General features: G+C 39.9%; 1 protein-coding gene across 2 annotated transcripts in view; it reads left to right on the top strand.

Moving 5' to 3' along the window:
* STX7 (syntaxin 7) overlaps positions 1-9,536 on the top strand; it is a 43,477-nt gene extending 33,941 nt beyond the window's left edge. For both annotated transcript variants that reach the window (XM_077813055.1, XM_077813056.1), the window contains 4 exons: positions 1,857-1,947; positions 3,766-3,838; positions 5,726-5,808; positions 8,066-9,536. In XM_077813055.1, coding sequence (XP_077669181.1) covers positions 1,857-1,947; positions 3,766-3,838; positions 5,726-5,808; positions 8,066-8,158 — 340 coding nt within the window. In that variant the 3' untranslated portion in view covers positions 8,159-9,536. The remainder of the gene's footprint in view (positions 1-1,856; positions 1,948-3,765; positions 3,839-5,725; positions 5,809-8,065) is intronic.
* Positions 9,537-12,937: the final 3,401 nt, after the last annotated feature.

Below are 12,937 nucleotides of genomic sequence, written 5' to 3'. Positions count from 1 at the left end.
TCTATTTTTTTAATTTTTTTTTTTTAAAGTTATTGCTTTAACACTGTCAAACTCAATTTCTGGGTCTCCTGGCCTTTAATGAGATCAGTTTGTTAACTGAAACAATGGAATTTGATCTCGTTCGTTCATTCTTCTCCCTGCAGAAGGAAATAGGAAACTAAAATTAGTTGTTGAAAAATGTAATACAATTATATTACAATAGAGCCCAGAAGCTTCAACAAAGATAAGGGCCTAATTGTGATAGGCATTGTACCAAACTCTCCTTCCTCCTAACCCCCTTGCCCCCCCCCCCCCCCCCCAAAAAAAAACCACACCAGAGTTGCTGCCACCAAATGAATCTTTATTTCCATGTGTAATGGACTCAGAGCTAAGGATTTTACGTGTTTGAGTCATTCAGGTTAGATTTAGCTAACCCTGCTGCATTCCTGATTATTTTCAGAGACTAAACCACCAACTGCAAGATAAGGGGGAGGAACAGGCTAGTGGGTGGACATATGATGTTTAATAACCTTAAGTAAAAATGTACAAGCATAAGAAAAATTTTCAAAAGCCTTTTTAAAATTCGTATGAATTAACAAACATTAAAATGGAATGTGCTTCCTCTAGTTTGTGAGGATCTTCTGAAGAAAGGAGATGTGATAAGGAGCTTTCATCCAACTATGCTTGTAGAGGACAACATAAAAACAGTTCAGCCTTTTGTCTTTTATCCTTCCAGATTAGGACAGCTGGGCCTCTAAAACTTGGATCAAGATATTTAACTATTCAGTTTTATGGATTAATACCTGCATTTTCTCAAAGTGGCTTCTAAATCAGACTCCACTAACGAGGAAAGGCAAAATGGAGTACAGCCTCCAAATGACACTCCGTTCAGAATCCAAATCAAAAGATGCGTTTAATATCTGCATGCTTAGTTAGAAAATGCTGAGCCAAAACACTAGGTTTTAAGGCAGTGGTGGGCAAACTATGGCCCACGGGCCACATCCAGCCTGTCAGGCCTTTTAATCTGGCTCTCGAGCTCCAGACGGGGAGCAGGATCAGGGGCTTGCCCCGCTCCAGCCGGGGAGCGGGGTCGGGGGCTTGCCACTGCTTCCAGGAGCCACGCGGCATCTCCCCACTCCAGCTCCTATGTGTAGGGGCAGCCAGGGGGCTCTCTGCACACTGCCCCTGCCCCAAGCGCTGCCCCCCGCAGCTCCCATTGCCCAGGAACTGCAGCCAATGGAAGCTGCAGGGGCAGCACCTCTGCATAGGAGCCATAGGGGGGCATGCTGCTGCTGCTTCTGTGAGGTGCTTGAGGTAAGCACTGCCTCCACCCCTGAGCCGCCCCCTGCACCTCTGCCCCAGCCCTGATTTCCCCCCACCCCCCTCAGTCCCAGCTCGGAGCACCCTCCTGCACTTCAAACCCCCTCATCCCCCAGCCCAAAGCCCGCTCCCACACCCTGAACTTCTCATTTCTGGCCCCATCTCAGAGCCTGCACCCCCAGCCAGAGCCCTCACCCCCTCCTGTACCCCAGTCTCCGATTTCATGAGCATTCATGGCCCACCATACAGTTTTTATACCTTGGGCCACAAATGCCCACCCCTGTTCTAAGGAGTGTCATATGTCAAAGCTGTTTAATAGCTTGCTTGTATAACTTCCTTTATTGAGGGCCTGAGGATTCAGGCCTTTCACATCAGCTGTACATAGATTTTTGCAAAGGTAAAAACAACATCATGTCTTGTTAATAGTGAGTTTAATGTGTATTCTCTGTACTTTAATCTTTTTAACATGAAGTGTTTTTCAACTTTGTGTATAAGAGCAGTTCAGCCAGTCTGAGTATTCTTCGGGTTTTTTTGGGGTTGTTTGTGGTTTTGTGCAGTCAACCTCAAGCACAAGTGCAAGATGAAGACATTACAGAAGTTGATCTCCGTCTTATTGAGGAGAGAGAGTCCTCCATCAGGCAGCTTGAGGTAAGCAGCGCTGCTATGTGCAGCGTTAGAACAAACTTGAGAATACTTCCTAATGCAGCAGGTATTAACATTATTGGGAGGAATCCATCATTAAAAATTAGAAAATTATTTTTTTAATGCAGAAATTGCTTTTACACAGTAAGTAAAGAGCTGCACGTGGAATTCCCTACACAAAAACAACTTTTCGCTGTTCTATTAAGCAGTGCCATGGTCTACTAAGCTCTCTTGACTTCACTGGAGGAATAAGTAGTCACCCATATGTCTACCAATAAGATAGAACTTGGGTTTTCATGCAGATATCCCTAGAACTATGGGGTGGTGTTTTTTGTTTTTGTTTTGTTTTTCCCTCAAAGACTTCTCATCCCTAAAGCATCTTTACAGCCATGCAGTGTAGCCCAGTATTGCCATTCGTTCTTGTCCATGGCTTGTTCCTCCATTAAGTCCATCTTTTTTCAAAGGCAAATTTTAAATAAAATGCAAAATGTCCTCTCTACAGGATTTTCCAGGTGTAGGTATTTTTCAGTTCTTCCTGGTATCCATTGCCTTTAATATCATTGTCTGGAAATGCAGGATACCCATTTTTATTACATTTAATATGTTTAACTCCTATTTATACTATGTATGCATATAAAGTACCAATAGTTTGGCACAGGAAATATTGACTCCAGTAATGACTGAATTTTTCTGAGACTGAACAGAAATGCTTGAGGACAATCCATCTGTCTGTGCATTCATCTACCAATAGCAAAACAAAAAACTTGGATGGGAGAGGCAGGGGAAATTCCAATATTTTAAATCAAAAGAAGTACTAATGAACATATTAAATGACTCAGAAATGGAAATACAGGTTAAGGATTAATGGCATTGTGGCTGTTGTGGGTTTTGAAAAAGTAACTTCCTTTTTAAACACCAGTGGAAATGAATGATGGATTCCAGACTGACTGATATTATATTGAGCTCCAGCAAACTCCACCAACAATTAAGAGTCTGGAATTTGACCTTAAACAGGCAATTTTGGTGATGCATGAGACAAATAAAATCCAGTCCTCTTTTTCTTCATAGGCTTTGCAATACTGATTGTTTAAGAACTTATTTTTGTGAAAAACCAAAGAGATGTGGGTAACTAGATAAATAGAAAATGTAAGCAAAACAACAAGGTGACATGTCACTTTATCGTAACCACATTGTAATAGTTAATATTGTGTATGTGTTACTGCCCTCTACTGGATTCAACTATTTTTTGCTAACTAAGGGCTGGTCAATAAGAGTTGCACAAGTTTGAGTTAACAGACATAGTTAAATTGCTGGAAAACCTTATGGGAAGACTTATTTCCGTTTGGTTTAAGTCACTAAAGAAATTATTTAAGGCATACTGAGGTAAGCTAGACTTAAACTGACAGAAGTGTGTTTACGTTGAATTTTGCACTATTTTAACTAAGGTCATGTTTATGCAGAGAGTAAGCGCTAGATTTCCACCCCAACTTGCTGTGCATTAATTCTCTGCATAGATAAGCCCTAAGCTAGTTTAAGAACACCTTTAGTTAAGCCATTGCAAGTTTCTGTGTCGACAAGACCTTAGAAATTGGCCTCTTGCACTAATAGGATGCACAGTGCAACTGATTTTGCGTATTTAGATGAACACGATAGTATTCTTTTAATCCAAATTAAAACTTGAGCTTGAAAAAGAATTTATATTAGCTTCTTGGCACAGGAAACCATAGCTGCCTTGTCTGAAATAATGCACAATGCTTAGCCAACCTCAGGAGTGTCCCATGCTATTTGCTAATTGTTTGTTTTTTAAAAAAATTTCTCTTGCAGGCAGATATTATGGACATCAATGAAATATTTAAAGATTTAGGAATGATGATTCATGAACAGGGTGATGTGATAGGTAAGCACAGATCATAAAATATTTTAGAAAATTTACATGAAATTTAGAAATTGGTGGGGGAGAAAAGAGAATAATATCCCACTGGTTTATGTAATTATTCATCATGATGAATAATGCTTGGATCTTATTTTTAAACCACAAAATCATGATTTTCCAGAAACTAGCAAAATGAAATTTGATGTTTTTGATGCAGCTTTTTTTGAGTTCTATATTGGCAGAGATTGTTGGGTGATCTGTTAAAGTAGTCAGGAAATCCAGTACACTTGGAAAAATGGCTTTAACTGTAGTTTCAGGTCCTACTCCTTTGTTTTGAGTTTTGCTTCCAATTTTTGTGAGGTTTTAATTGCACTTATTTTTGTGAAATGTCTTTCTCCCCATTTCTGAGTGAATGACCAACCTAAAATGGGGAAAAAATGCAAAGTATAAAGAAACTTCAGGGGGAAAAAAAGCAACGTTTATTTCCTCGGTTCTTTATGTTGGGCAAAGCAAATTAAGGGCTTGTATCCACTTACTGGGTGTGGTGATTGATCCACCGGGGGTTGATTTAGCAGGTCTAGTGAAGATCTGCTAAATAGACTGCTGATTGCTCTCCGGTCCTCCACCAGAACAAGAAGCATAAGGTAAGTTGACGGGAGAAACTCTTCCATCAACCCACCATGGTGTAGACATCATAAAAGGTCGACGTAAGTTACATTGACTCCGGTTACGTTATTCATGTAGCTGGAGTCGCATAACTTAGGTCAACTGAGCCCCGTAGCGTAGACCTGCCCTAAGCTAAACCCACAACAGACACTGTTTTTCCAAAAAAAGATCATCCACACAGGGAGTTACACTGTTGTCATTATGTTGGTTTGATAATGCCAGTAAATTACCTTGAGTAAGCCCTTAGTTAGTTCAGTAAATACAAATTTAAATGCACACCATTTTCTCAGAGTACAACTAAATAACACTCTTCTAAGCAATATTCACAGACTGGCTGTGGGGTGTGTGCGTGTGCGTGCAGATGTGCACACGACCACAAAACCGTCTCAATTACTGATCCACCAAATCTTTCAAACAAAATTTCCATCAATTGAATTTCATACCAAGTGGTATTCTTAAGAAGTTCTGGGTCACTCATTTCATCTGTCACCACTTTCTTCTCATATCTACACCTTTCTCTGAGCTGTAAGCACTCTTCAGTTCTCAAACACCAGCTTTCTGAGAAACTATCCTTATTGGTCCACATCGCAAGCCAACCCTCCGCTTCTAGAATACCTGAACTTGGAAGTTCTTATAATATCTGAAGTCAACCTTGAAATACTCTGGGCGCTTCAGAAGTTAGCCTGGTCATTGTTACAGTACACACAGGAAAAATGACAAACGAGGAAAGTTCCGTAATGCAGTAGGATAAAGTTTGTGTGTTAGTGAAGGTAAATGCAAATCAAAAGTGATTGTTCTTGCACTTTGCTGTATGTGTATTTGAGTGTTTTATTTACTGTGTTTATCAAAGTTAGTTTTAATGCTTTTTAGGGATTGATTTATTTAGGGATACAAACTTATTAACTTTTTATTCAGGAGAGTAAAATGAAAATAAATACCATGAGGTGATGGTAAATTACTACCTATAGGTCCTGTTTATACCATGTTGTTGATTTTAGCCATTAATCATTCGGAGGGTGGTGGTTTTGTCTTGCAGTAAGTACTTCACCTGATGCAATTGTACATAGAAATTCTAGGGGTAGGCTTGTTGGGATTTAATTTTGTGAGAGTAAATGTCTGCTCTGGAAATATGGAAGATCAGAAATTCAGCAGCTGTAATTGAATTAGTAACAGGTGGCAAACACATGAGGCTTTTACTGCATCAGGCTTTAATTGAAAATTTGACTTTTTCTTTCTTTTTAAAAGACAGCATAGAAGCCAATGTAGAAAATGCTGAGGTATATGTCCAGCAGGGAAACCAGCAGCTGTCAAGAGCAGCAGACTACCAGGTAATATCTGTGCAAACTGCCAGTCATCTATCAATAATTGTCCCTTTCAGTTGTTTGTCTTAAACCACAACTTCTATAATAAAAATTAATTCTTCCTCATTAATTTTTTTAACGGTTTGGAGACTTACTCAAAGGCCCAAGACTGGCATAGGATAGGATCTCTGGGTGACTGTTCCAAATTCAGCCCAGGTTGATAGTAACAAAAAGTCAGTGCCCTCTGAAAGTCTAAAAAACCATCATAACTGACCCTCTCCTTTCCAGTACAGTGAGGGAAGGCTTGAATGTGCTTGGGGAATGAATCTATCCTTTACTTGGTAATTTCCGTAAGTCAGGATCAGGGTTCATTGGTAGGGCAGTATAGGGAGGTTTTGTGCTGCTGCTGGTCAGGCTGCATAAATCTCTTCTGCGCATAGAAGACTTTGCTTTCCAGTTTTTGCAGTGTTCTCGGACTTTAAAAATAAAATGAAAGAGAAAAGTTTTAGAAATCTGTAAAAGGCTTCTTTTTTTTCTTAAGTCTATTTAGAGATCCTTAAATTTTGGCCTGTGTAAAGATAATCTTATTAGTAATACATTCTTTTCCTTGAACACTTCTCTGCTCAAGTTGGCCTTCTCATTTTAAAGTCTTACACATGTTGCAGTTATAGCCAGGCAAACAGATCAATGGGGTAAATTTTATTAAACCTGTATTTGTCTGCTGGCTTGTAAGGGACAAAATAAGGTGGCCAACTTTTTTCTAAAATATAGGCAGGGCTGGTAGCACCACTTATTAAGATTGCCCAACAGTTCCCATTATAAGACCCTGTTTTCAGTTGCTTATAAGTTTCCACACTTTAATGATTTTGGCTGAAGTTTTCCAGAAAATTTCAGCCAGGCAGATGCTGGAATGGAAAATGTGTCTTAAATGATTCATCCGTTTCAAAGAACGAGGCTAGCGGAACATTCACAACTTTTGTCCACGCTAAAAAATTCTGGTGACCTTTTTATTTGAAAAGTTTTAGCATCCCATGGATTTTGGAGAGGGACTTGAAATTTGGCTGAGGAATGGCCTTTGTGTCAGGATGGGCCTTTTGACATCCCTGCGAAAATCCATCCAAATTTGGCCAAGTTAGAAGCCTCTGAAAAAAAAAAAAAACATAGTTCATACATATTCAGTGAAGACTTACTTGATATTTAGCAGCTAAAATATAATTATTCAATCCTCATTGAGCATGCTCAAGCCTCTCGCAGCTCCTAGTGCTGAGCATATTGCATATGTGCCATCCCCACAGAGCTACTGAGTATGCTCCCTCCAGTTCAGGGCTGTGAGGGTGAAGCCAGACCTCCCCTGTAATGGCTGATCCCAGCTATTCTGGGACTCAGGCCCTGGAATGGAGAGCCTGTCTCTCCTGCATTCACAATGACTTCCCTGCTGGTATCCAGGCAGCATGGAGGAGGAAGCCATCAGATTCATCTGCAGGGAGTGAGGGAGGAGGGAACCAGATTGCCATGTGGGAAAGGAGTAGATTGGGACAAGGAGTCCAACCAGACTGCGATTGGAAGGGTGCAGGGGGAGAAACTCGGGCTGGCTCAGTAAGTAGACTGGAAGCTGGAGATGGGAGAGAACGGTTAGGCAAGGAGACTGGGAGTTAGCTTGGGAGACTGAGTGAAAGTGTGTTACTGGCGGTGGGGGTCTGGGAGCCGGCTGCGTGTCAGGGAGAACACTGAATTTTTATGTGGGGAGGGGTGGAAGACTAGAACTTGGAGGAGATGCCTACCTCCTGGTTCTTCATCCCAGTTATCCCCTCCCCCCTTCTTTGTCCAGGTTCCAGTCCCAGTCTGTCTTCCTCCCTGTGCTCCTCATCCTAATTCTCCACCTCCCAAAACACACCTTGGTTCCTTGTCCCAGGCTCCTGCACCCCCAACCAGCTCACAGCCCCTATCTCCACCCATACTCTCTGCCTCTGTCCCAGTCTACTCTTTCCACTGTCCCTCCCCCTCCAGCCCTTACTGACAAAAAATCTAAATATACATTCTCCCTGGCATCTCACAAGAAATGTAATGAATTTTTCCAATGTGAATTCCAAATACCCTTGAAATCTGAGTCAAGTTATAATTTTTATTTGTTTCCTGAACGACTTCTGCCTGTTAACCATTCACTGTCTTCATTGTCTTTTTTTTAAGAACACTGCTCATTTAGATTGTGTAAATAGCAGAACCACAGAAGCAGTTGCTAAGTAGTTCTTAACGCTGCACAACAATTATATTTTTGTATTCACAGCGCAAGTCCCGAAAGAAAATGTGCATCATCATTCTTGTGCTTGTCATTGGAGCAGTGGTTCTTGGACTCATCATATGGGCATCTACGAGATAAAACTGTGGAAAGAGCATTATTTAAATTCTGCCAGAAAACTCCTACAATCATTTTTGTCTGCTTCTGAAGCTGTTCAGTAAATGATGGTTCTGTACTTTATCACTGTTGCTTTTTTTTTTTAAAAAAAAAACCTGCGAAATGACTGTTTGTACCACTAGTTGGTGTAACTTCCTTCCATTCTTGGATTTGAGAATGTTGTCTTGCCAGTATAGCCAATCAGTCAGCTTTATAAACTTAGTTTTCATGGTAAATTTAATAAATAAACACTCTAAATATTTTGGGCTAATCAGAATTTTTGATAAAGTGAGGCATAATCTGCTTTGATATTTCTAAGTGTTGCCAAATGAAAACAGACTTTCCTGAACTTATTCTCATTGAGACAACACACTTATGGTCACAAATTATTTTTAAGCTGGTGAATAGGTCTTCCCACTCGCTGTCTCCTATGCATTATTCAAGATTATAACATAAAAGATCACGTTGATGTAAGAAAGCTATCCTTCACTATTGAAGCCTTTGGATTAGGTGTTCAGTTTCTGTTTAACTAGGAAATCTTTCATAGATTTCATTTGTCTTTATCTGGCAGTAGGTATCTGTGTGCCAGGCAAAGCCTATTTTATACATAAAATGGATGGCAATAAATTATTAATATAGGCTTTTTGATTAAGCTCTTAAATTTAAAATGAGACTTTGGGCCATATTTTTAGTTGGTATTCGTGCACCTAATTTATGTATACAAATCTCGTACTTTCATGCCTAAAATAAGTGTTGAAAATGATTATGCACAATGGAACATGTTTGACTGAACATCTGGGTCTAATTTTAGTTGTGGACTCTTAAGTCTGATATTGGGAACAGTGGAAAATTTGTAGTTTCCTAATTGCACTTGAACTCCAGTGATCTGAACCTGCTGTTGTGGTACAAATACTTTGAACAGTACAGACCCCAGTTTGTAAAAAATGTATTTGTTTCTTACACAATCAGAGAGAAGGATTATATTTAAATTTGGTGTTCATGACTGATTAAGATCTCTATTTCCAAATGCCAATCAGCTGAACTGACTCAACTTGCTCAGAAGCTTGGCTTACAGCTTTCCAATTTTTTTCCTTTTTGTGCCATTTTGTACTGATCCATAATTAGAAAGGTAATCTATTTGCCTTTCTAATTGATATGATAGTGCACTAATCAAGAATATTGTGCAGATTAAAATGTCACTTAATCTGTATTTTATAAAGTTCTTGTACAGCAGTTTGATAGAGAATGCACTGTTTACATGACAAGATGAGATTTACTAATTGAGAACCATTTAACTGTAAGTATCTGTGGACTTAAAATTGTAACCATGAATCCAAAATAAAGATGTTGTTTTTAAAGTGAAGGTTTTTCAGAATGGTTTTTCTGTACCAGCACACATCACTTACCAATAGATTAAAACTCATGTAAAGGGGGACACACTCAAATTGTAAGATGCAAATATGCAATCTGATCCACACAAGGACTTTACATCTGTGTGTGGGCCTGTTGACGTAAATGGGAATCCATGTGTATAAGTTCAGATTGCAGGGTCAAGACCCAGCCTTGGATAATGGAAATTAATGTCTTTCTGAAGGCTGGCTGTTCAGGAGGATATATTTATTACCAGTTCTTTGTAATTTTTAATATATAGGATAGGAGCCCAGAATTACAGGAGGGGCACCTATAGATGTGTGTTAAATTTTGGAAGAAATACGCTTTAATTTCCAGTTCTTAGTGCTGAAGTATTTGAGTTTCAAACACTGCAGGGGTATGTTCTTTTATTTAAAATCTGTGGCTTTTTTTTTTTTGGTTGTGGGGGTGCGGCGATTGGAATCTCTTCAATTGCAGGAACATGGTCTGTTGGTTTTAGAATTTTTTATAAAAGCTTTTCTAAAAAAATGTGGGCCAATTTCTTTGTCCATTCTCAATCTTGGTTAGAATTGAGTATGGTGACCTAAAAGTGACTCTCTAACAATGTCACTGTGGGGTTGTTACACATTTACTTGGATACAGCAAGTAAAACCAACAAAAATACTTGTGATTCCCTAAATCTCAGAACTGTAAATACAAATTTAGGATCTGAAAATAGCTTTCTTCTTTCCCCTCCATCTTGTGACTCACCCCTTCACCCACCACTCCCTGCTATTGAAAATTCTACAGGCACATACTGCCATCAGTTACACCTGTCCAAACTCATTGACTTCAAAGGGAGCTGTGTGGGCGTAACTGAGGGCAGAACTTGGACTTGCAGTTGGAGTTTAGTTGATAATTATGTTGCTGCACAAGCTAAAACTAGATACAGTTTGCTCTTTTAATTTGGATACCATGGAAATTGGCATGGTATAAGCGGCTAAATCGCACTTCAAATATTTAAGCACATACTTAACTTTAAGCACATGAGTAGTCCCACTGGATTACTCATGCTTAGAGGTAAGCATATGTGTTAATGTTTGTAAGCTTCAGGCTCTAGATAATTTGCTCTCAGATTCATAGAGTATAGGGCCAGAAGAGGCCATTGTGGTCACCTCTCCTATAGACTTTAAGATCAGAAAGGATCAGCATGATTATCTAATCTGACCTCCTGCACCTCGCAGGCCACAGACTCTCAGCCTCCCACTCCTGCAATTGACCCATAACCTCTTGCTGAGTTATTGAACTCCTCAATTCATGGTTTAAAGACTTCAAGTTACATAGAATTCACCATTTACGCTAGTTTAAACCTGCAAGTGCTCTGTTCCCCATGCTGCAGAGGAAGGCAAAAACAGAAAAAAACCCCAACAACCCCGTATCCCTGCCAATTTGACCATGGGGAAATTCCTTCCTGACCCCCAAATATGGTGATGAAGCCATATGACTTCCCAAATTAATTTTGTTTCAAGTCCAATAGCAATGGTTGAACTAGAGCATATCTTTTAGAAAAACGTCCAGTCATGATTGAAAAATTTCCAGTGATGGAGAATCCACTAAAATCCATGGTATATTGTTCCGGTGGTTAATTACCCTTACTGCTTTTAAAAAGAGAAAAGTGTGCTGTGCTTGTAGTCTGTATTTGTCTAGTTTCAACTGCCACCCATGGGATCTTGTTTATACCAGTGTCTGCTAGATTGAAGAGCCTTCTGTCACATTTCTGTTCCCTGTGTGGGTACTTTAAACCTTGCATGCCATCTAACTCTCATTTGCAGGAGTTAGCTGTAAGCAGACGGCATTCTGAATGCTTGCACTGGGCAGATCTGATGAATTGCACAGCGCCATTTTTACATAGTTACTTTTCATAGTATAACTTAAATACTAAATTTTATTTTGTGCATACTGTAATCATAGTGTCTGCGTTACTTGCATTCTCCTGCTCCTAGGAAAGGGTTGGGGGAGATGTTTCCTTTTCTCTCCTTAGGTAGTAGGAAAGGGAGTGAGCAAAGGATCTTGTTCCCCATTGCACAAGTGATAAAGGAGGGGGAAGCAGGAAGGATTCCTCCTTTCCCTCTACTCATAGTAGTGGGGATGAGTTGTCCGAAACCATGTAGTGCAAGCCTTTGATCAGGGCACAGTCACTTTGCAGTTGGAGTAGATCAGACAGGGTGAGCTGCCCACCAGATTCAGCCAAACTGCACTCTCTTGGGAGGTGGAGTAGGCTACTCAACCCCCCTAAACTGAATATAAAAACCTAGCCCGACTGGACAAGTGCCTGATTGCAGATTAGCTCAGACAGGGCCTTCAGCCTGACAAAACCAAGGGGGCATAGGGAGGAGGAGGAGGATGGTGTGGTTTTTTTTGTTTTTTGGGGTTTTTTTTAAAGCAATTCAGTGATGGAAGGCACACAATTTAGGTGTCTGTCAGCAATTACTTTAAACAACAAATTCTAATGGAGCTACTTTTCCTAATCTTTTTCCCAGTATAGACATAGCCCCCCCTACACACACGCGCGCGCGCTCTCTCTCTCAAAATGTAATCCCCAAGTATTGAAAGAAAGCTTAGGTTCTTAATAGATAATCAGACAAAACATCTGGATAGTCTCATATAGATCCTAAGTGTCTTCTAGAACACAGACATTCACTGTTCTGCATTATCCATCAACATGTCAGAGTAGCAAGGCCAAAAAAAAGGCAATCAAAGCATATTTCAGTTTCACTGATGAGACCTTGTAAGAATAGTTCCTTTGTAGTTATCTTAACCACACACCAGGAGAGCTTCTTTTCTTTCCTGCTTTTTCAAAAGGGGTGAAAATCACAACACCAGAGGTTTTTGTGAGGTTTTTTTCCTTCTTGGAAATTGTTCTTTGTATTATACAGTATCTGCAAACTAACTTATTATCCAACAGCCTGTTCTGGCAGGCCCCCTTACTGTGTGCATAAAATCAGCAAATATATTGGAATGTCACTGTTTGAAAAACTAAGGGGTTGGCTGGAAGTTGGCTATCAAATGAATTGTTTTTTTAAGCATTTTAAACTGTTTTTAGTCCAGGGGGTGGGGTGGGAGGGTAGTAATCTAAAAGTGAAAATACAGTTGGTTATCAGATTTATATCCCCAGCTGCTAATGGCATTGGAAATAGCAATGTTCTAGAGCTGTTCTGAAGTGTGCTAGAGAACAAGTTCTGTGTTCTGGAGTCACTTTATTTAGCATTTTCATTAAAACGCTTTTGGGGCTTGCAAGCATTAACTGTTAATGAGAGGGGAGTGTGTGGGTATAGACATGAACCCATACAGTACCAGCCTTATTTCTCACTTGCACATTTATATTCTGATAGTATCCACAATGTGCCCGGTGCA

The sequence above is a fragment of the Eretmochelys imbricata genome, chromosome 3, assembly GCF_965152235.1.
Source record: "Eretmochelys imbricata isolate rEreImb1 chromosome 3, rEreImb1.hap1, whole genome shotgun sequence".
NCBI classification, from domain to species: Eukaryota; Metazoa; Chordata; order Testudines; family Cheloniidae; genus Eretmochelys; species Eretmochelys imbricata.
Note: the sequence above shows the minus strand (reverse complement) of the source record. Positions and strands in the feature narration are given on the sequence as shown.